Raw genomic sequence first — 24563 nt, 5'->3', positions numbered from 1 at the left:
AAAATTCCACAAACTTATTTCCAGGGAAATAAATGAGGGTGAATGATCCTTAGTTTTGCAGGGCCTCAGCATCTGAAGATGCACACACATCCTGTGCCTGACTTGTACTGTCACTTTGACAGGGGCACCCTCTGTGTTACTCCCAAACAATGAAATATGGCATAGCTGGGTGGGGGTGTGCTGTATGCCCTAAGGGCACTGCCAATCCTTGGGCATGCCAAGAGGGATTATAGTACACCCAGCCCACACAAGGGAGAAGCAGGAGGGGATGCTCCAGCTGGTACTTCCATCCCTTACAGCACTGCTGTAGACCCAGCCAGACCTGCCAACCCACCTGTCCCAAAGATCAGAGGAACAGCAGGTGACTGCCAACAACACAAACTATCAGCTCAGCACCTTCCCCACCCTTCAGAAGGTCCCCCAGTGTGGCCTAACCTGACATGGGGGGGGAACCACTGCCAGCACTCAGCCTTTGTTTCCAGCTACCTTTTAATCTCAAGCTCTTTTGGCACCTATGGCTTTGTATGTAGCTGTGCACAGAAACATAAGTTTTCACAGAACATCTGTCCAGAGGAGTTTCAGAAACTATTCTTCTGCCTATTTATCTGCCCCAAATCAAACTCCCAGGCAGTCCAAGAGCATGTCTAATGTATGTTGGTGTTTCTCCTCTGTCTTCCAAAGGCAACATAAACATTTACTTAACAGCTTCCAATAACCATGAACGGAGCTTAGGACTCATCCCCCTCCTTCCCAGTAGCTTACATGCCTTAAGCTAAGAAGTTAGAGCTGCCTTCTGAACCAAAACATTTCCAAGTGGTTCCTGACCAGCACCACAACCTCAGCTGTGCTTTGGTCACACTCCTCACGTGTGAAAGAGGGGCTTAGTCTGACAAAACAACAGAACCCAGACAGGCTGCTGTGAGCTCTGCTCCAGGAGGGATTTCCCAGCTCCTACTGTTTGATAGGAGGGAGCTGCCTCCTAATAATGACTTTCTTTTTCTCAGGTATTTTCCCTTTGGAATTGTGTTCCTAATTGCTGGCAAAATCCTAGAAATGGATGACCCCTCAGCCATTGGGAAGAAGCTGGGTTTCTATGCCATCACAGTGGTGTGTGGCCTGGTGGTGCACGGGCTCTTTATTCTGCCAATGATGTACTTCTTCATCACCAAGAAGAATCCCATTGTCTTCATCAGAGGGATTCTTCAAGCCTTGCTCATTGCTCTGGCCACATCCTCCAGGTACTACAGAGTTTCTAGACAGATGAAATGAAATATTTGCTATTGGGAACAGCATCCCTGTAGTGGAGCAGATACACCTGTATGTGAGCAATGGTCCAATTCACTGCTATAATTTTTAAAGGCACGTCTCTCAACATTTGGAAGTTCTGTGGGAGCCATTTGACAATAATGTTTGTTGCAGTTTTCCCTTGGTTTAAAAAATATTGGACAAAAATGTGTTTTCTTAGAGGACTTGAAATAAGATTTTTTCCATTAAAAAAAAATATTGTGCTTCTACAAAGTTAATATATATGAGGGACACACAGTTTGTCCAGACTGCATTTTTGGTATTAGCTGGGAATCTCCTCTTTCAGTCATGTGGAAACATTTTACCCTTTCTACTCATCTTAGTCTTTGTTTCTTGGTACATTAAGAAAAGACTGTGGTTGCAAGCTATTGTCCAGCACTGGAAAAGTATTCAGCTGTTCTGCTCAAGGAATAGTACTTTTTGCATCCCTTTTAGGGAGGATGTACAATGAGTTTTAACTGTAGCTGAACAAAGGTACAATGAAAATGGGAAACAGCTTTTGAAAAATGACTCCAAACAGGGATTAACTGATGCGTGAGATGTGGTTGAAAGGGCTGGAATTGCCTTGCATGGAGTGGAGACAGGAATAACAAAATAGCATTTCTGTGTAGCTGATAGGACAACATGGTTTCAGGGCATCTGTGCCAGGAGGAATGCATAAGATTAAAAGAAAGGAGAGGGAGGAGTTATTATTTCATTACAGAAGGTATTGGCTTTCCAATGGGTTACATTTTACAAGGTGTTTGCATATATAACAGCTTGCTCCAGAATGACCTATAAAGAGCAACATACTGTGAAATACAAAATCAAGAAAAATTACATGCTGGGTGATGTTTAAACTCCAATTAGGCCTAAATAATTAAAGGAAGCTTTTTTATTAGAACATAAAAAGTTTGCAGCTTGGGATATTGTCACATCCCCAGATTCAAGTAGGATGCTAATTCTGCACTCCAAGATGTTAGTGTTGGAAAAGGCTCATCAGGCTCACATTTGACACACTTGACTATCTGCCCTGCTCCTCTAGGAATTCTGTTTCTGAAGAACTCTATTGCTGACAACTCAGCTTTTTTAAGCTGTGTTATTCCATTCACTCTCTCTTTTTTTTTTTTTTTTTTTTTTGGTCTAGAAAGAGATAACTTTTCCTAAAAATCTAACCTGAATATTTCTCTTTTTAGGAAAAAAGAAAAGAGGAAATTTTTGTTCTTGTTTTATCTTTAGCATCCATAGAAGAATTTGTCCTTTCCTTCTCCTTTTCTGTTAAAAAGCAACAAAAATATCCAACTTTTTCATGAGTATGGGTACCTTCAACAAGGAGGGTTTAATAAGACTTATAAAATGTGAGCAAGCTCTTTTCACAGACCTGCACATCACAGGGACTGTCACTGCACAGTTTAACTTGCAGGCAACTTCCAACCGTGTAGGATGCCTGTGGTTCATCTTGGAACTCAGCTCCTCCTTGGGAGAGCTGGACTCCTAGGAAGGAGCCCCAAAAGCCATCATGGGAAGGAGAGGCAGACAGGCTGATCAGGCACAGCTATAAAGCCAAAATCTCAACCTACAGAAGTGATGAGAGAGAGGTGTCTGTCTCTGCTGAGCCCCCTTAAGATGAACCAATACTTACTTGAAGGTTTTTTCAGCCCCATTTCCTTATCCCAAGCTGACATGAGAGTGTCCACTGACAGCAGGGAAGTCCAGATTTCTCATAAACCTGTACTGGCTTTGACTCTCCCTGAGCTCTGACAGGTCCAGGGACATCAAGGGCTTGGAGACAGCAGTGCAAGGAATAATGACATATTTATAGGCCCAGAGAGGGAGTAATTTGGGAACAGAGCTCTGGCACCAGCTGGCAGCTCAGCCTGTCAAGAACCACCAGCAGGACTTGCTACCAGATTTAGTATCTTTATTGACAGAAGTTAATGTACTACTAAAGTTAAGGTGAATCCTGAGGAAAGGCTCTGAACATACGGATTTGAGGCTTGGACATGTCTGATGGATTTAGCTCTGTCTGTCCCTTCTTAAGAGTGTGTATATTTTGGAAATCCAACACAGGCCCAACATGGTTTCTAATGTTTTCCTGCTCAAATAGCAGTGCCTTGTCTAGAGAGAGCTGAACTTTTCACCTTGGTTGCTCTGAAAGGAATGGATACTGCACATAACTGAGCTGCTGCCAAAAGAACATGCACAAATAATTGGGGCTGGACAGGAGAGCTGCTTCTCCTGACAGTCAGCACATGTGTGTTTGGTTAAATCAGACTTGCCACAGGGGCATTATATAACACTCATCATGTGGGTATTGGATTTTCAAATCGTCTTGGAGGAGAACAAAGAGCTGGTTTTAAGAATACTGATGTGTTTCTTGGAGATAATTCTGTGTCAGTGGATGCCTACATCTAAAGATAGAAAACCCCAGATCAGTGGGCTGATACTCATTTCACCTGTGGAAAGCTTATTTTCAAAGCTAAAATTCAAACTACAAGCAGCAAAAACAATCCCATTTACAAAAACAAGAATGTAACCCAGGGGAAGCTGAAAGCCTGTAAGCAGCCACCTCATGGCAATGATTTTACTGAATCTGAACAACATTTCAACTCACGTCCCTTAGTGAAAGGTTCTGTACCCCATTCTCAGTCTCCTTATATATCTCCTGATTTTCCTGGTTCGTCTTCACTGCCTCGGTGAGGGGAGTGCAGCACCTGCTGCCACTGCCCACCCTGCCCACCCTGCCCTGCCCTGTTCAGGCTGCACAGTTGGGGATCTCTCACTGGTTGCTTTTGTCCCCCCACATCCCCCCTGATCTTGTCACCTCTTACCACTCTCAAAAAGCAATATCTGGCCTGCAGGCAAAATTCATCTTGATTTTAGCTTTCCTCGTTCCAACGGCAAGAGGGAATTTTGTTTTTCTAGGTCATCTCTCCATACCATTAATGAATTAAAGCAGCATCTTTTCAGTGGTACATCCCATCAAAAGAAGCAATTTTCATCTGCTCTGAAGACAAGTTATAAACCACGACTTTTTCAAGGTTTTGCTGCTTATGAAACACTGAGATCTTGGCTATTGCAGAGTGTAAATTGAAGGCAGATTTAGAAACGGGAGATGAGATCAGTTTGTTGATTTTTTGGAGCAAATACCAAAATGCATTTGAATGATAAGATAAACAGAGCAGCTGAACAGCTGCTCTTCCACAGTGACTAGCTGTCTTTGTGGCTCACACTAGTAAGAGCTGGGCCTGATCCAGCATTAGCTTATGCTCAGTCTCTGCAGCTGCAGCATTTTATCCCAAAATTGAGATAAGACTCTGAAAATGTATTTTTAATTGTTGGAGTTAGTGCTGGGAAAAGATACCTCTCAGCTGAAAGCTTTAGGACAGTTTTTAAAAGACTTAAGAGATTAAGATCAGCACTTCAGAGTATTTTTTCCTCCCAATAAATGTTAAATGTCAGGCTTTCATGTTACTGCTCCACTGTTTAACACTAAATAAATATCAATAAATAAAATAGCTTTCAAGAAAACAAACTTCACCTAATTTAACTGGAGAGGCAAAATAAAGTATTAATTTGGTAACTTTTTTATAATATTGAAATTATATATTTATATAACTCAAAAATTGCAGTAGGAACTCTTTTTTTTTTTTTCACTGCCACCTGTAAGTCACCAACAGCCAAAGTCTTAAGTAGGACATATGTTTTTCTGGTATGTGGCAGATGATACATTATAAATAAAAAGGAACCATCATTGAACAAGACAACCTCTCCTGGGATACTCTGAATCATTTTTTGGGAAAGTTCATTGAGATGAAACAGGTGCTGAAAGGGTAACCAGGGATGTAAAGCAGCAGTCTGGTAAGAGAAGACTTGGAAATCTGACTGGGTCAATCCAGGCTGAGAGAGGACAAAGTTGATTTCTAACATGTGTTGTAACACATTTGATTATGCAAGGAGAAATACATAAAGCACATAAAAGCAAAGTTAGTATAAATTGAGAAGAGTAAAACTAGATTGTAAATTAAATTTCTCATCTGAGCAGTGAGTTCTGGAAAGCCTTTCAGTAGGAGTAGTCAGGACAGACAGTTTACTGGCTCTAAGGATGCAGTGTCATAAATTTGAGTGAAACTCTGTAGTAGCTGCCTGTGCTAGGAAGGTACAAGGGTCCTTGACCCGGGAATTTGTTTCCTTTCAATAGCTTGCACAATGTTTCTCATCATCACTGCACTTATATTCTGTCCATTTTCTTCTTTATTATAATATACTTAACAAACAACAAACCCATTGCCTTGTCATGTGCCCTAGAAATTTGACTTCATCCAGCACAAAATTCAAAGGGAAGACACACCTGACTCTGAGATAGAGCACAAGTTTACAAGTTGAATTCTTGTACAAACAGTGTCACACATTTGGTTTACAGCAATGGAAACAGATACAGATTTTGCTGTCTGTGCCATCCATTGGTATTATGGGATTGTTTTGCACAATCTTTGTCACACCTCAACCAAACTGGAACATGTTAATCAGCTAAAATTTGCACATTTCAAAGCTCAGCTCTCAGAACAGGCAGACACTGAGGTTTAATATTCTGGTATGTCAGAGTGTGGGCAAGGTGGAAAGGCCCTGTAAGATTACCTTTTTCTCCTCTTTGTCCCCCAAAGAAATCAGACAGGGTTTTCTTATAAAAAAGCCAAATGGCAGAGGAAAGACTGTCTTTAAAAATAAGAAACCCTCCACAACTGAAGTAGCTGCAGGGAAGGAAGACAATGAATAGTAAATTAAGTAATTATTTCTTGGCCATGCCTATGGTTAGAACACCTAGAAGTGCTCCTGGTCTGCTCCTAGTTGCAGCTCCACCAGGGTGTTCAGTTCTACATTATCTGTGAGCTACTTCATCCTTCATCCTCTTATTTTATGGTAAACAAGACACAGAGAATTTCAGTCATTCACAAAAGACTGTGTGTAAAATCACAGGCATGCCCAGAGAGAAATGACATCTCATGTGCAGTTAGGGGGGTTATGGGGTTAAGCTTTGCTGGGTTTGTTTTTCAAACTAGATATTGATTAAATATTAGGACTGCCTGAATGGAAAAGTTTAATATACCCCAGTTATTCAAAGCAATCAGATTTCCATTGCTTCCTCGCCCTTTCAGTTTATTTCCATACTTAGAGAAAGACTTTTGTCCAGATTTTCAGGCAATGGCTGCCAGTTTGTAGTAAATCATTCACCAGTCAGGCTTTATAAAAGTTATAGAAAACAGAGGTATCATAATGAAAATATCTTTTTTCTTTTGTGTTTCTATTGCAGGAAGTTTCTTTTTTCTTTCCAAGCACTGTTACTTTCCTCAAGCAATAGCTTGCACAAATACCAAATGACAACTCCTACTCACGGAAACATTTATCTTACACATTCCTGCAAACTTGGAGTTATGATTTCGGAGTTTTTGGAATCCTTTGTAGGTCATTTGTAATGATCTTGTAGATCAAATGTGTTATCTTCAATTCAGAACAGCTAATGGCCGTTGTAAGATGAGGTATCAGAGCCCCATTGCTGATGTGAAGGTCCCAACCCACGGTGACATATCCATCTGAAGTGCCCAAAACAATGGAAAGACACCTCCATTTCATGGCTCGGGGCACGAAAATCACATGAGAACAGGACATTAAAGACCCTTAGTATCATGACACCAACATTTCCCTTATAACTATCTTTTTAAAGAGGTAACTTTGGAATAGTATTGAAGGAGTTTGTTGTATTACATGTATTTAAACGGTCTCAGATACTGAGCAGTATATAAAAATTGGTATCACAACAAGGAAAATATCTTGCCATTTGTATATTTTCTTTAGTGGTGTTACTTACTTTCCATACAAACTGATGTGCCATAAAAATTACTCACTCACTTGAATGCAGTTTAATTACTCACTGTATAGTGAATGTGACAGCACCATGGTAAAATGCAGAATGTTACAAAAAGACCTATAAAATATACAAGTAAACATGTATCAAAGTGTTACAATTTAAAAATGTGTGCATCCCATTGAAAATGAGAAAATTTATGACCATGTAATATTTTATTAATTGTCTCAGTTTACGAAAACAAAAATCAGATTTCAGGGTATGAAATTCAGGGTTAAAGTTTTGAAGGGATCAAGCTGGTTGTAAAATAAATACCTGTCAAACAGTCTTATACCATTCCATTCTATTCCACACACATACATCTAATTTACATATGCACACATCATTATAGAACCTGCAATTATGTGGTTGTTACATGATCACACAAGGGACGTGGGCAGACCTGTCCCAGAGAGGAAATGGGATTTTACATTCCCGAGTACAGAAGTTTGGTCTGTAACTTTTACTTTCAGGCATGCTGTTGATCAGATCTTTGCCTAACCCTTTGCAGAAATAAGAAAATGTTTGCATATGAGGCAGGCCTGGAAGGAAACACTTTTAGAATCCATGAGTGCACAACAGCTTTCAGATATCCTACTATCAAGCTGCACAGTGTGTTCGTCTTTCTTTCATTTGAGTGTACAACATTGCCTCTGTGGGATTTCTGTCCCTTTTTTTTCCAAAAGAGGGAAAGACAGAACAATATTTTTAACTTTGGGAAGCAAAATGTGAACTATTATACATTCATTTATGCCTTTTTCAGAGGTAACTGTCTTTATCCTCCCTCAAGCAGAGGAGCGAGTTACCTGGCAAGTGAGCACAAGTGCAGAGCAGTGCCCAGACAGTGTAAAATCCCCCCTGCCTGGAGAAGGTTTGCTACAACTCATTCATTCCCCAGAAATAAAAATAAATCAGCGTGTGTTTCTCTGGTGTTCTGCAGCTCAGCCACCCTGCCTATCACATTCAAGTGCTTGCTGGAGAACAACCACGTGGACAGGAGGATCGCGCGGTTCGTGCTGCCCGTGGGGGCCACCATCAACATGGACGGCACGGCGCTGTACGAGGCCGTGGCCGCCATCTTCATCGCACAGGTCAACAACTACGAGCTGGACTTCGGGCAGATCATCACCATAAGGTAATCCAAAGGTGCATTCCTCACTGAATGGCTGTCTTTAACTAATGCAGAGCTCAGGGACTGCACGAAGAGAAATTGCACTGCTCCTGTTCAATACATGCACGTGGACACCAGGAAATCAGAGAATCATAGAATCAGCTGGATTGGAAGGGACCTCCGAGATCATCAAGTCCAACCCTTGATCCACTACCACTGTGGTTAATAGGCCATGGCACTAAGTGCCACATCCAGTCTCTTTTTAAAAATCTCCAGGGATGGAGAATCCACCACTTCCCTGGGCAGCCCGTTCCAATGTCTGATCACCTTCTCTGTAAAGAAATTCTTTCTAATATCCAACCTAAACCTCCCCTGGCACAACTTGAGACCATGTCCTCTTGTCTTGCTGAGAGTTGCCTGGGAAAAGAGACCAACCCCCACCTGGCTACGACCTCTTTTCAGGTAGTTGTAGAGAGTGATGAGGTCTCCCCTGAGCCTCCTCTTCTCCAGGCTGAACAGCCCCATCTCCCTCAGCCGCTCCTCATAGGATTTGTGCTTCAGTCCCTTCACCAGCCTTATTGCCCTCCTCTGGACCTGCTCCAGGACCTCAAATGTGCTCCTGTTGGAGGATAACTGTCTCATTTTTACACTGATCACTTTAGGACTGGGACATTTTACTGTTATTGCTGTTTCAAACACTATTTTAAACTTCAGGGAAGTTTTCAACTTCAAGCATGATTTGCGTCTTTACGCGAGAGGAGAAGGTTAAAAAATGCAAAACTAGAAGTCGTATTTCAGATAACGGGGAATAGTCTGTTAGGAAGCTCTTGGAGGATCAGGGGGAAGAGGGAAGGAGGACAGATGCTACTATCAGGGCAGGTTTTCATGAATATGTCATATCCCTCAGATATTTTTAAAATGTCTTCTCTGCTGCTTGTTAAAGCAGAAAATTTCATAAACAACCATGCTCTCAGTGGGCAGAGAGTGCTATGGCTGTGTACTCCATCCTTGAAAAGCCTGTAATGGATCCAAAAGACTAGAAGATCCAGCTGAACAATTACTGCCAGAATAACTCCAGTGACTGCCAAAGAATCCCTCAGGGACTGAAACCTGCAGGTTTCCAGCAGGGAACAAATGATTATAAAAACATTCCTCATAGTCAGAGCCTTGTGCAACATATTTGAGATGTGCTTATCTACCCACTCACTGACCTCACCGCTGCCCCGTTCACACTGCTGGGCCTTGTCTGTCTTCTGCTGGACCTGAAAACCTTCATGACAAGAAGAGGAGAGTCCTGAAACAAACCCCACATGACAGCTGAGGTTTGCTAATGGGCTCCTGGCAAGATCTGGGTAGACCAGATGAAAAAGAAACAAATTGTGCCCATATGAGCTCTTGCTTCAGGCTCGCGTTCTCTTTGAACACTGTTGGAACGACCCTGTGCTAAAATTTAGTCTTTTCTGATTTGGAATTTGGAGATTTTTTTTAGCATGTAATCCCAAAATACGGCCCAGAGCATGAGTAGACATTACATACACTTTGAAGTAAAGAATGGTAATTTTAAAAATTAAGGAGAAGGAGGATGATGGTAAATGGAAAGAAGGTAAATTCTAGTTTTCTCTAAGCAGAACTCTATTTTATCTCTTATTTTCACCCCCCACATCAAGTGCTGGTACACAAGGACACAAGGTAAAACAGTGGAATGAAAATACAAATAAAGATTGGAAAAATCTAGGAAACAAAAAGAAATAAAAAGACTCACAAAAGAAGAAGGCAAACAGGAAATCACAGTGGACCCAGTACCTTCAATATCTTAATCCAAATTCTGCCCTAGATCTTGGGACTTTGGGACCTCGAGATTTAAAATTCAAATATTCTGAGTTCTAGGGTATTTTTGCCAGAGGGGAAAAATGTCAGAAAAAAAAAATCAGTCTACTTTGCTCATAGTTTGTAAAATCCAGGCTGACAGTTTCTATCGATGTGATTTTGCAAACAAAGATGCAGCAGAGAAAGAGAGTAAAGATTCTGTTTTCATCAATTGAGCATATTATAGAAAGAAACATCTACATGAAGGTAAAAATGGAATGAAACAATCTTAGACAAACATTCCTGGGTTTGTTCCCAATTAAGTCATGAGACTTTCTGGCCTGAACTGCCCTAAGAGGCAGCAGCAGTTCTGATCAGCCAGTCAGTTCATATCACAAACAAGAGCCTTTTAAGGTTTTTTAGAGTTATCTCTTACTCAGCTACTGAGCTTGTGTCCCTTCCTTTCCACCTACATTCTGTTACAATGCTATCAGGATGCTAAGCAAGTTAACTTTTTCAAAATGTAGTTTTAAGTCTTTCTCGTTCCCCATCACACCCACATGCAAATGTTTGGGGCTTTTCATTGCAGAAAAGGGCTCTAGTTAGAAATCCTGCTGCTGCTGTACTGGTCCACTGTACAGCTGTAAGCAAGAGACTGGATCTCTCTGTGTTTCAGTTTCCATGTGGGTAATTACTGTTACCCTCATTTTCCACAGGAGGGTGATGACACTTAACTGATTGCCAAAAGCTCTGACATTCTGGACCGATGAATGCAGTGGATTTGCAGTGTATACACTTTCTGTCATCCTTTTACAACTGTCAGCCTCTGGGTTTTGTCTTTCTGCTGAATGGCCTAGCTCTTGGAAGTGGCTGGATTGGTGGAAATTAGTACATCCAGTCACTTTTGCTCCTGGAAAAAGGAATGAAATCCCTCCCCTAAAAGTAACATTATGAAAAAAACATTAAGCCTGCCAGGTCCACTCTTGCCCTGGTCTCCCGTTCAGTTCTGCTTGCCTGGTTGAAAAAATGGTGTGAAGGTCAAGTAAAAATACTTTCCAGAAGCTGGTGATGTACAGTCACATTCATGCTTGCTGAATATTTAGATCCAAGTATGCAAAGCCATGTGCTGTGCAAGGTCTTCACCTTGACCCAGCCTCTTTTCCCTTGGCCTCACCTCTCTGTGAGGGACTGACATCAAAGGCCCAGGCTCAGCCAGGCACGGATTTGCCTGGCACAGGGACTGCCCATGGTGACTCAGGAATGTCTGCTGGGAGCTCTGCTGCCAAGGGGGAAGCAGAGATGAGCAGTACTGGCAGATTCATGGCACGCAGTGCTCTGTGGTGCCATGGCCCACAAGGAGCTGACACAACCCACAGCCTGGCTGGGCCCTTTGCTCTGCACCTCTGGCATTAACAGGTAACAGAACTACCCCACCAGTGCCAAGGCTGCAAAGGTTGAGAGGGAGAATTTAGCCCTGGGCAGACAGTTTGGCCTGTTCTTGCTCTCACCTGGTTTGTGTCCACAAAACACTGGCACTTCCTTGCAGTGGCCTGTGTGAGAAGAAGTATGGTTTAGGAAAGCTCCTGTAGGAACATGATGTGGCTTCTTGCAGAGCAACCCGTCACTGGTAAAGCTTCTTCCTTTCTTTCTTTGTTGAAGTATCACAGCAACAGCTGCCAGCATAGGTGCTGCAGGCATCCCCCAGGCTGGGCTGGTGACAATGGTCATTGTTCTCACCTCGGTCGGGCTCCCAACAGACGACATCACGTTGATAATTGCTGTGGACTGGGCACTGTAAGTAACATTCAGCTTCTGAGGTTTCCATTGTGGCAACTTGGCTAAAAAGGCAGATGGTCTCCAGGGGTGTAGTAATACAGATATATATATAAGGCATAGCAAGTGATTATGTTGTTTGAAATGGTGTTAATGCGGCCTCATTATTTACTCTGCTGATGTGGACATTATATGGAAAAAGACACAGACAAATGAGAGACAGTCTCAATGAGACTTGGAAACATGACCTGCATGGAAAGGCTGAAGAAATGGAGTTTATTTGGTCTAAAAGCAGAGCAGGCTGAAGAGGTCACCACAGCAGTTTCTTACATAGATGAGATTGTCCTGAAGAGGACAGTGATCAACTTTCACATTTACAGGGAGGGAGGATGAAGTAGAATGAAGTACCTATCTTAAGTCAGATCCAGGAAAACTTAATTTTTATCTAGAAGGACAGTCAGGCAATGGAACTATGACAGACTCAGCCTGAATGTAATACTTGCCACGTACTGCAAGAGGACTAATAATGTCCTCCTTTTATCACAGAGCCCGATACAATTCTGTTCCTTCTGATTTCAAATTATTTTTTATTTAGCCCATATAAAATATATCTCCTTTAATACAGTAGACTTTGATCACATGAAGGTTTGGGTAAAAATGCATTACAAGTCCATTCTGTTATATATCCCATTTTATTAAACTTCTAGCCACCAATTTTTTGTACAAAGAACTGTGAGAAGAACGATTTCCTGTTCAATGTAATAGAATATTACTATTATTATCATTAATAGGAGTCATGAGTCTTGTGTTGTATGAATATTTTAAGACCGTATTACAATAGCCTTTTCCCTCTATATTGCTCAGTTTTTGCTCAGCTCTTGCAACATCGACATTTCGTTGTTTTTCCAGTAAGTCTTCCAGCATATATGGGAATTATGCTTCTTTTTGTCTTACACAACTTTTCAAAACAACAGAGAAAAAACTTTTCAGGCTATAGTTCCAGACGGTGTTAAAAAGTGAGCAAGGAACAGACCCAATTTTCTGTCTTTTGCAGATGACCTTTCAAACAAAAAGTATTTTTCTGTATTTCGGCACTTGGTGGTTTCAAGAGCCTGCAGATGCAAAGTGTCAACATGGTTGACATGATGAATATTTTCAGTATTAGTTTTGGAAGTACTGGAGTATGAAGAATGCTTAAAGAAGGCTGGTTAGATGATCTCACGAGACTGAAATACCCATTACAATGCACTGCAGATACTACAACTCCTTTAGGTAGCCATAACATGTATGTGACCTTCATACCTCTAGGTAGTGCTTAGAGACATAAAGAAAAGAATCAAAATGTTTCTCAGCTAATGCATTAAATATGATGTAAAAGCTTTGCACCTTTAATAAATCATCTAAAGCCAAAGTACCACTGCAAACTTGACTCACATGTTTGCACTGAAAGAAATGCCCCAGCAGCTGGTTGGGCTCTTAGCAGAGAAATGCCAGTGTGTGCAGTGTGGTTCTACTCAGAGGTAGTGCAGACTGCTCCACACACACAGGAACAGGGAATACAACTGGTCATCAATGCACCAGGCAATTCATTTTCTTAAGAGTTTCAGTGTGGTGCACTGTTTCCTCAGAAAAATCCTGTCTTCAGAAAAGATGCTCATCAGAGCTCAAGAGGGAGTGCAAACTCTCGAGCTCTGCTCACACAGCTTCTTCTCCACCACGGCTGATTCTCTGCACAATCCAACATTCACAACGCGGAGTATCTTTCCAAGAATCACAATTTTATGATTAACCAAGGGGAAAAAAAGTCAATGTTTAACAGGAATATTTATCAATATGTGCTGTAACAGTATTTTCCCCTGCTTAACATATTCCTGTGGGAATTTTCTTCACGGCAAAACCCAAAATCGGAACAGCAGGAATTAGAAAAATGGATTGAGCAAACAAGTGTAGGGCTGGGTCCTGGAGTCAACAACCACGTCCTGGTGGAGGCTGTGGAATATTATTGCTGAAGTTACTTGCAGTTGCAAGTACAGCTTGGGTAACTGCACACACAAATAAGCTTTCATGCAGGAACTTTCCTGATAATTAAGCAGGCAACTAGATAAACATTCATATTCACCAAGTACCTGCCTGAAACAGCTGAAAAAAAATCAGTACAGAGTTTCAATTCTTTTCTATATTAAGATACAGGATCAGAAATCTAGGTAGTGTTGATATTGGACCGTCACTGACTTCAATAAGCCAAACATCTGGAGATTTCTGAATGTCCATTTTATAACCTACATTTATAAATTAAGTTACTAATATGACACAGTCTTCAAATGTATATATTTTTCTTGGAAAAGACGTGATATATTTCAGACTTAAAAGCTGTATCGTCTATTTGAAATCTCATCAGTTTTAACTAATAGATTCCAGGATGACTCAAGTGTAACACTTGTCTATGACAGCCACTTACTTCTGTGGATTTACAGTCTGTATTTTAATAAATTTATCTTTTAGACAGTGGGCAGAAGGTAAAGAAAGAAAGGAAGAAATTCCATACATGAATAAATGAAAAGTAGTTAAACTGTATATATACAAAGTACTGTCAAGCAGACAAATTTAAATTGGAAACGGTAACTGGAAATGAGGAATCTTTAGGAGCCATTGCACAGCCACCATAAGAGCCAAAGCCACCATAGATTTTTCAGGAATGAACATGATTTAAATATGGTCAGTGCCTGTTTGGTTTGTGGGTATAACCTTCAGTAACCTTCTTAAGTAGCATTTTGGTTGCTGAGATTGGGACCTTGATCACTGGTTGTACTGACTGACCTCTACTACTATTGAATTAAGACATTTGCAGCACCAGTCTCCAAATCAGGCATGTTACTGGACCTTATCATGTACACTCAGACAAAAAAGCAGTCGTGGTCTGCTCTGTTACACCTTTTTACTGCCAGTCAGCTGGCCTGTGTAGGGAGGCATCACTGTTCCAGTTAACTCAGTTACAAAATAAAGTGTGTGGCAGCACAGCACACTGAGCTCAGAAAAGGCTGGAAAACCCAGCTGAGCTGCATCATAGCTGGAGGCTGCCCCGTGCCAAACTCCTCACTACCATCTCTAAACCTTTTAGCTCATAAAAGCAGCAAAACTGGGCTTTAGCTACAATTACTGCAGTGATGAAGGCACAGGAATGTACCCAAAGAGCCAACGACTTACTATGACTATTCCATTTTCCAGAGACAGGTTCAGAACAATGATCAATGTCCTGGGAGACGCGCTGGCTGCCGGGATCATGGCCCACATCTGCCGGAAGGAGTTTGTCAAGGATGGTGACGAGGTAACTATGCCATAAGCCAGGGCGTGCCAGCATGTGCCATGCTGTGGCAAAGAACCTGCCAGTGCCCACATTTGGGTCATCTAGTTTATAAAGGGTGTGTCAGACACAGGACAGAATTGGGCACGTGCTGCTTAGCAGGTGGGGTGGAGGGATGTTTTTCCATGAGGTCATATGAAAAGCCACTGGAGTTCCAGGCTGGCCAGCCAGCTGTGCCTGGCACACCGGGCTGGGAGCAGGGAAGCAGCTGCACTGCCCTGCCATTGCACAAGGTGCTGGAGCTGCCAGTCCCCCACTCAGGACCCCAGTCCTGACTGGACAGTAATTGTCCTTCTCCTAAAACTGTGACCAGTAACAGAGTAGGGTGACAGATGTTCTTGACTGCTTGTGTGTAGGGGGAGGTGAAGGTACCTACGAGTGTGTATATCCATAATCAATAAGCTCACATCAAAAGCAACTCCCCTGGGTGTTTCCAACATTCTGTGTCAGCATCACCTGAAGCCACCACTGCAATCATTTTCTTTCCAGACTAGCACAAGCACATTACTCCATTCTAGACTTCATTCTCAGGCATCTTCATGCCTTCTACACTTAATACAAGTCCCTCACTACATCTTTTTGTTCTTCCTTCTCTGTACCTTATTTCATACACCACACATACCTGTGCATTCTGAAGCCCCCACCTCCTTCCACTCCTATGCATTTTCCCCTTCCTTTGGAACTCCTTCTCATGGCCCTCCAAATCCTTGACAAAGGAAACTCCTAATTCCATGAGCCCATGATGTTTGGAGGTGCTAATCTCCAACCATTTCAGCTCATGGCAGACTCACTACCTTTCTTCCATAAAGACAGAATAGTTCATGCAGGAAAGTTTCTTTATCAGGACCAATTTTCACAAGGTGTGTTTAATTTCTGTGCATCATTTGTAGTATTCCAGACAAAGTTTTATTTCTGTCATTATCTCTCCCATTCTACAATCATTCTACTCAATCCCATTCTCATGCCTTCCAGCAATGTTCATTTAAAATTCCTGCTGTGTCCTCCTGAAGTAATTACTGATGACAGGATTAGGCCTGAATATATGGGCTACACATACAGCTAGCTGCAAAAAAACCTAAACATACAGCCTAATGTTAAGGCATGTCACCCCTTACAAAGCCAGAAGTGTAGCCTGAGCTCCTGCACAACACAGGCCTCTGACATTTCATTGCCGTACTTAGAACTCAGGCAGAACTTAAGAAGAGATGTTTCAATAATATGAAATCCCTCCTAAGGGATTATTTAGTCATCTGTGATGAGATTTTTTCTTTGAATCATGCTCTATAACTGTACTAAAATATACTGCTGGTCTGCCATACATTTTGGCTGCATAATTTGTGCAGTTAGTAATGAATACCCAAAGGCCATATTTTCTCAGCTGCAAGCTCACCTCTCTTCTCTGCCAGTATTTACGTCTTACTTTCCCCATCAGAATCTGGTTTGACTTAAAGAACACTTCAATATTTAACTTATGAATCAGTTAATAAAATCCTTTTTATTTCTTTTGAAACAGTGCAGAGACAGGTGCTAGTTTATTGGGTTAGAAAAAAGGCAGAAGGCAACAACAAATGACTTACTGATCTAAGTAACTGCACTTAAGAGCAAGCACTGCCCAAAGCTCAGCACTGAGAGTCTGTACCTTTTGAACTCAGCCCTGAAATTCTAGTCTGTATTCGCCCTGCTTCTGTTGCTTTACCAATGGCGTGCAGTTATTACCATAATTTGTAATGACAGAATTTGTGCTTTTACACAGAGACACCTTCACTTTGTGCAGATGTTGCAAAGATGCCTTAGTGTATATGAGAAACAGGTCCTGGAAGTCTATGGAGGCTCTAGATAATTCTGGTGAATGTAAAGCAGCCCACGGGATTTCCAGTAAAAATTGTATCCTGTTGTATACAGCAATCAGTGGCAGTATTCCAGATCTTAATGCTTTTCACATAGGTGCCACTGATCTGTGAAACTAAGCCTGTTAACATCCATCAGATTGTGGCTTACCAGAGAAATGGCTGTGTGAAGACCATGAATGAATCTCGTGGACCAGAAACAGTGAAAGGGTTTCAGCACCATACACCCATACAAGTGGAGCAAGAAGAAACTCCAGTGGAGAATCACACTAAGAAATCCAACAGTAAAGACCACTGCACTATTGAAATAAATGAACTAGAAACAAATGTGTAACTGCTGCACTCAGTGGTATCTCACGCCCCAGTGACTTGATACCCAATCTCTACCTCACAGCTGGAAGAGGGACTCTTTGCCTTGAACAGGAATACGTGGAATTATCGCCACCCTGCTTGTACTGGAGCTAAGAGACCAGCTGTGAACGTCAGGAAAGGCACACAGCTTGCAAGAGACATGGGCTTCTCTAGGTGGAAGATTTTAATACTGAAAAATTAACTCATGGATGACTGCTGTTTTATTCTGCACTCATTTGACTTCATTAGAGTATTTGACTCCTTTGGCTCCTTTTTTTAAAAAAGCTTTTTCTATTTGACCCGTCTTGATTTTCTAACCAAAGCCTTTTTTTTGTGAATCTCGGTAATTATGAACACTGTATTTATGTAGAATTTTTGCTATGTGAAAATGTTTCACCAAAATTGCTAAAGATACCAATTTTGTCTAACATTCACTAAATATAGAGTTTGTGCTTAGCTTTAGAACAGCAGTAAGAAAATCACACTGATTTCCTTGTCGCGAGGGGTTACATCTATTACTAAATAACAGTCCAAGCAGAGGGGAAGCCAAGTGTGCATTTGTGCAAGAAAGGGCATTAAGGTAATTCTGATGGGCAGCCTCCAGAGCCAGGCATTCAAGTGTGATACACAGAGAATTCCTAGGTCACTGCAGAGCACAGTTTGCCTTCCAAGTGCCAGATTTATGAACCTTTTTTTAACCTAACTCTTCAGTAAAGTCAGTCCCATGCACATGCAGTGGCAGAGGCGAGGTGAGCCCTAATCCATAAGCACTGGTGCTAACGTGTCCTCTCCTGGAACCTCTAGGCTGTTCTACTGTAAATATGTACAAACTCAAAGCTCAACTCATGAACCGTGTGCTGCGTCCTAAGGGCAACTGAACTCCAACTGGAACCCCAGGATGCTGAGTGACAATGGGGTTTGGCGAGGAGTTTGCTGTGGAAAATGCCTCATTATTTCTCATAATCCAGTGGTTGATTTACACTGACAGTTACTCCCTTTCCGTGATCTACTGGATCTTTCAGTTACAGTAAAATCTGCCGAGTATGTTTCCAATGTTTGTGATATAGGACATTTTTAATAAACCTGCCATTTAAAAACAGGCTGTCTGGGCACTTGCACTATTAGTGTCTTCTTATTTCTCTGCCAAAATGGAGAGTGGAAGTGAGGACACCTTCTGAAAAGTTGGGATTTGATCCAGAGATGACATACCAGTTCATACCAATACACTTGACATATTATATTTAGTTACTTGTGGCATGGCAGTTTCAGATAACGTGTCTGGTATTCTAATATGCTCCTCTCATCTGAAGATTAAAAATAACCCAGTCCAAAAGGACAATTTCTGCATTCACAAGAAGCAGAAGTGCTTCATGCATATGATTAGTGTTTTTCCTGGGATGTGTATATTCATCTCTTCTCTGAGGGCTCCTGTTCAGACTATTTCTTATGTCATGCACTAATTACTTGCCTGAGAGCACTGTAGTATAGGTAGTTTAATTATCAAATAGTAAAGCCAGAAAGAACACACATAGTCAGTCTCCTTTGTCTATAATTCCTCAGAAATTATGTCTTAATTTGAAAACAGGTACAGTTGGTAACTATTTTCCTGATTTGACCCTAGAGTGAAAACAACAAATAGAGAACACGAAGAATAGGGAAGAACTGAAATGATTCAGAGGAATTTGCTCCAGAACAAGTCCTGTAATGGACCTGTGCTATGGAGTGTCATTAAAATGAGTGTTTGGGAGAGCAGAGGCTGCTCTGGGCCTCTCTGAACAGGCAGAAGCACTGACTGACAAACACAACATCTGACACTTCTCACCTCAGCAGCACTGGCAGCTGCAGGAGGGCCCCTTCATCCTTCCCCAGCTGTCCATTCCAACCTGCACTGCCTCCCCTCCTCTCCCAGCTGTACAGACCCCATTATTTATGAAGCCAGACAAAGAATCAGATGAGAAGTATTTTTAATTCAAACCAGTTCACATATGTTTTTTAGCACAGTCCAAACAGACAGTTGTGTCAACACAAGTGAAAGGGTGATGCAGGGACAAGATCAAGCAGCCAGGGATGAAGCAGGGGAAGGGCACATGGAGAGGGCAGGATCTCTGCCTGCCAACTGTGCCCACAAGGAAAACACAAAGTTTCAACTTCACACAGCCAATTACAGCTACATGAAGTGATAGTATAATCCTGCCAGTCATCCATCAGTTTACAGTCACTTTGCATAGATAAAATGATGAAGAAAGAGGCTAAGGAGATCCAAGATTTGAAGTAAGTAGTTCCAAGTTCAGTGTTTTTGGAGAGTATGGCCACTCACCGTGCCAACAGGCCGTGGTCTGCCAGGCAAAAAGTGCTGCTGGTCTTAACACCACACTCTGCCCCAGCCACCTACAGCCTTTGGCTGACTGCAAAGTGCAATCCTTCTGCCTGCTTGCCTGAGACAGCTCACTTGGTCTGCCACTCTTCAGCACAGTCATGTCTCAAGAGCTCTAAGTCAACTCCAGAGCTTAAGAAGCTGTGACTTCTACAAGGAGAACTCTGGGTGAGATAAAGCATCAGAGACCAGAAGACTCAGTCAGTTGTGCTGCACAAGTCCTACACAGCAAAAGAAACCACAATTTTGCCCATTACTCTCTGGCAAGCAGGCAATGTGGAAGTCTCATGTGTGAGAGCATATTTGTATGGCATCAACAGGCTGTTTAATAGCCTTCTGCATTCAAATGCCATTCAAGGAGTGTCCAGTTCTGCTTTGCAAATTTGAAATGCATTGTGGTTTTTACATTACAGTGTTTGGATCTTTAAAACTCGGGGGTTACACCAATATGTGCCTCCCATTCCATTGGGAGGAAGGCAGTGGTCCAGTTTCTCCCCTGATCTTTATAATCTGTGGTATGAAATACTGCTAAGTGGAGGCCTAAGACACTTGGGTTCTTTGTTCTGGTGTATGTTGGTCAGTGTACTGTGACCTTGACTGGAGCATCTGACTGCTCCTGCAGTCACTGCACTGAACACAAGGCACCACTGTGAGCTGGGGAGAGGCAAACACTGAAGTTACGAGAATTTTTATGGTAAGTTTTCCTCCATTTAGCTATTTTCTGTGCCTCCTGGTGTGTGTTGTCAAGCAGCTTGATGCACAGTGCAATTAGGAGAGCAGTAGGTTCCACAACATATTTGTATGCATGGATCTGTTCACATTTTCCAGCTATAATGGCATTTCCTTTCAACAAAAATAACAAAGCTGTTGATTATCCAGTTAGAGTGCAAGCTTTATGTTGGTAAATATGTTTCTCCTACTTTCTTCAGAGCACAAAAACAAACGTGACCTTTATAGTCTCAAAACTTTTATATTAAAAAAATCAATCAACCAACCAATCAATCACTAATTACAACAGTTTGCATGGAATACTTTCAAGCATATGTGGGAAGAACATATTTCTTAACTGGCAACATTCAATCAGTTTGAAGTTGCCTCCTCCTGCTAAAAAGAAAGGGAACTGAGCCAATTAAATTATACACAAGGGAAGAGTCTCGAGGAGGGAGAGAAGATAATTAAGAGTGGTGCATTGTATACAGCTATGGAAGAAATAATTTGGGAAGCAACCCAAATTAACACATACTTATCAGAGGCAGTTGTTTTATGCTTGTTAATTTGCAGCTGCATTGCTCTGATGATACTACTGAGAGGAAAGAAGCCACTCCAGATTGCTGTGGCATGAAACATCATTAAACACATATTTAAACAGGTTTCTGAGGATTTTGCCAATGCCAAGGAAGTTTTGAAGTGCTGAATTGCTGTAATAAGTACTTGTGCAAGAATTAGAACTGGGAGAAAGAGACACAACCAGAGCATTTACATATCCCACTAACTCCCAAGAGTTTTTGGCTGTCAATCCAAACAGGGAAGTTTATGGAACTAATAGTTACTCATTTTCTCAGCTAGTCTTAATTGATTCCACTTAAATCACTTAATTGCATCTAAGCTTATTTGTGCCACCTGAATGTGCATCCCAACACACAAATAAGATGATCTAAATAATTAGCCAAAACATTAAATTGTAGATGCCTTCCTTGCTCTACCAGGAATTCTAAATCACTTAGAAAACACAGTAACTGTGTAACGTCCCCACCTGATGAGCTCTTGCTTTTCAATTCACAACAAACATTAATTTTAGTCCCTTTGTAACAACAGAGAACTGATTTGTAATACTTTCAAAGCAGACGGAAAGCTTCATCTTCCAGCCAGATGGACAGTCTTGGAAATGATCTCAGTCCTTTCTGTGCTTTCCATAAAAAAGAGGTAACTACCAGCAGAAGCTGGTTGATGTGTGCAAGCAAAATGTGTCACCTGGGAATTGAATTTGGAAAACTCCAGATGCCTTTGATCTTGCCCAACACTAAGTACTCCCATATCTGTGGCTCTGCTGAAGGCCCAGGTGTGTTTTTACAGCAAGGCAGCTCTTTCATTACAGACACAGGGGCACGGAGGAATTGCTGCTGCTCCCCTCCAGGCACTGAGCTGGCCCCAGCACAGCCCTCCAGCTGGGGACTGAGTACTCAGTGAGGAGACAAAGCAATGAAGGTTTTACTACAGGGGTGCTACTGTTGTTTATCTTGCAGGGGGAGAGCATATCCTCTTGCAATAATAATGGCTGGAAAAATCTGACTTTGCTGCATTTGGAAAAGACAAATTTAATGCATCCATTCACTAAGGGCCGAGCTGCAAATGAAATTCTCACTTTAGCCTGTGATTTCACCTAAAACTAAGGAGGTGATAGATGCTCAAAATTACATTCCTCACTAAGTGCTGGAGCATACTGATTGATACTTCTGAAATTTATAAGAGGGTTTGTCCCACAAACCCCCAAATGGATGAGATCAATAGAACAGGAAGGGTGGTCACTGCTTAAGGTCAGTCCGTTATTCACTCAGACTTCTCATGTGATCTCATGGTCAAGTGACCACAGGAATGCAGGGTTTGCTGCCCATCTATAAACAGAGAAAAAGTCCTTTTCTGATTCAACAGGGTGATGCATGGCAAGGATAAATGAGCCGAAGACTGAGACAGTTATGTAACACATTAAAGAGGACTCATATGATTACCTTGGATCAGCCACTTCTATCTCTCTGGAAGCACAGGATCAGTACTCACAGTATTCACAGAATTGCCAGGCTTCTGTTTTAAGTGACAAAACCTCAGATTCCATCATTTATAAACTAGCAACAGTTGCATCCCCATTGCCTGGAAGATGATATACAGGAATGGATTTGGCACAGCTGAGATTTCTGGCAGATTTGTATCACAGGATATTTTAGAGATTTTACAGGCTGTCACCATAAGATCACAGCAGTCTGTTACTGAGACAGTGGTATTTTGGGGAACGAGCACAGAAGGCTTCAGAAAGACAAGATGGGGAGTATTGCTAGGGGAAGATGGAGAATGTTCAACCTCTTCTCCCGCAATAGAATCAAACCTCCTTTCCTTGCTGGCTCCAAAATGAGAAGGTACCAACAGCTGGAGATGTAGGGGGGAGCAGGGCATCCCTCTCCTCCCAAAGCTCCTGCCTGTGGACAGCCACTAGAGGCAAGTCTGCAGGTATCCACAGGTATCCCTTCCCAGCTGTCCTTCCTTCCAAACCAGCATAGAACATTCAGTCCAGGGGGAGAACAAACAAATGTTGTTCCTGAAGTAATTACAAAACTCTAGACTTCCCATTCCACTGGAAATTACAGATGTGCTCAGGTAGGTCACAGCTGTGCTTTTCAGGCTCCATCATAAGAGTTTTTGTTCTGCAAGGCACAGAGTTCTGCATCTGTTGCTCTGAAAGCAGTCACCTTTCAGCACAAAGAGGTCTCTGCATTTCATTTGGGAAGCAAATGCCTGCTGCTGTGTTTCTGCACACAGCAACAGCTGAAAGTCAGGATTCGACCCACCACATGAAACTCACTGTAATTAACTGTTGCTTTTGAACTTTCCTAATAAGGTTTTAACATCTCCAGCTCCCACCCTCCCCCCCCCCCAAAAAAAAACCCCAGGTATTTTAATAAGATGGAAAAAGAAGGGGAAGCAAAACAAGAAGTGTTTTATGTTCACAGATATCTCACATTACATCTACAACAAATACTGTATGGGCTAAATGGCAAAACCAAAAGAAAAATGAGACTGACCTTGAGATGTTTCATTATGATTTCATTGCTTCTAGTGGTTTTATTGGGTTTTACCACTAGGCTATTAAAAACATGTGGAAAGTATACAGAACTAAGTCAAACTGAGCATTTTTAATCATAATCTTCCATCTTTTTTTCCACTGAAATACTTTAAATATTTCTTTAATATTTAATGAGATTTCTTGAAAACAAACTTAAAGCACAGAGATTTGGGTAGTCTACACTGCTAGTTTAATCAGCAAATATATTATCTTTGCTTTAGAATAAATCATCCAGTCTTCCTGATTTTTTTTTAATAGAAGAAAGCATTTCTCTGACATGAAATCCTTCCTAACCAAATATCTGGGGAAGGAGGAATCAGGATGGACAGGAGGGTGTCAGTCCACCACTGTGGTTGGATCAAGCTCTAGCAGGAAGGGCTTTGAGTTTCATCCCACTGCTGCATTGGAATTAAACAGATCCAAGTCTGCCACAAAGAAGAGGAGAGCTGTAGAGTGCTCCGTAAGTTATCAAAGTTAATTTTAATCCTGTATAAAAGATATATCTTGGGATTTTTTTAAAGCTAACTCCTGTGATGACTGTCGACAAATACACAATTATATCCCAAGTAATAAAAGCATAAGTATCATTAATTTCTTGTATGCAACTAGAAATGAGAATACTGAAAATCAACATGAATTTTTATCAGAAGCAACATTCTCAGCAGTATCATAATCATATGCTAAAAACAGATTCTGGAACTTTCATGGGGAAAACTTGAGATAGCCTGTACAACTGTGCATTAAAACAGTCTTTGCCTGATTCAAAACCATTTAAAGAGGGACTTTACTGATGGACTGTTTAATGTCCTTGGATACTACTGAAGAATTTTTATGGAAATACTTTGTATACTGGATTATTAGAACACATTTATCATCCACATATATCTCACAGCTGGCTGACTTCACAATAGCAGCATGAATC

General features: G+C 41.6%; 1 protein-coding gene across 1 annotated transcript in view; it reads left to right on the top strand.

The window, feature by feature from the left end:
* Positions 1-17418, top strand: part of SLC1A7 (solute carrier family 1 member 7) — a 48444-nt gene extending 31026 nt beyond the window's left edge. Inside the window, exons 7-11 of the mRNA XM_017805337.1 lie at positions 1005-1238; positions 8127-8321; positions 11763-11897; positions 15102-15201; positions 17182-17418. Of these exons, the coding sequence (XP_017660826.1) occupies positions 1005-1238; positions 8127-8321; positions 11763-11897; positions 15102-15201; positions 17182-17418 (901 nt within the window). The remainder of the gene's footprint in view (positions 1-1004; positions 1239-8126; positions 8322-11762; positions 11898-15101; positions 15202-17181) is intronic.
* The last annotated feature ends 7145 nt before the right edge of the window (positions 17419-24563 follow it).

Source organism: Lepidothrix coronata, unplaced genomic scaffold (genome assembly GCF_001604755.1).
Source record: "Lepidothrix coronata isolate B3197 unplaced genomic scaffold, Lepidothrix_coronata-1.0 Scaffold12, whole genome shotgun sequence".
NCBI classification, from domain to species: domain Eukaryota; kingdom Metazoa; phylum Chordata; class Aves; order Passeriformes; family Pipridae; genus Lepidothrix; species Lepidothrix coronata.
This window is presented reverse-complemented; position numbering and strand designations above follow the sequence as displayed.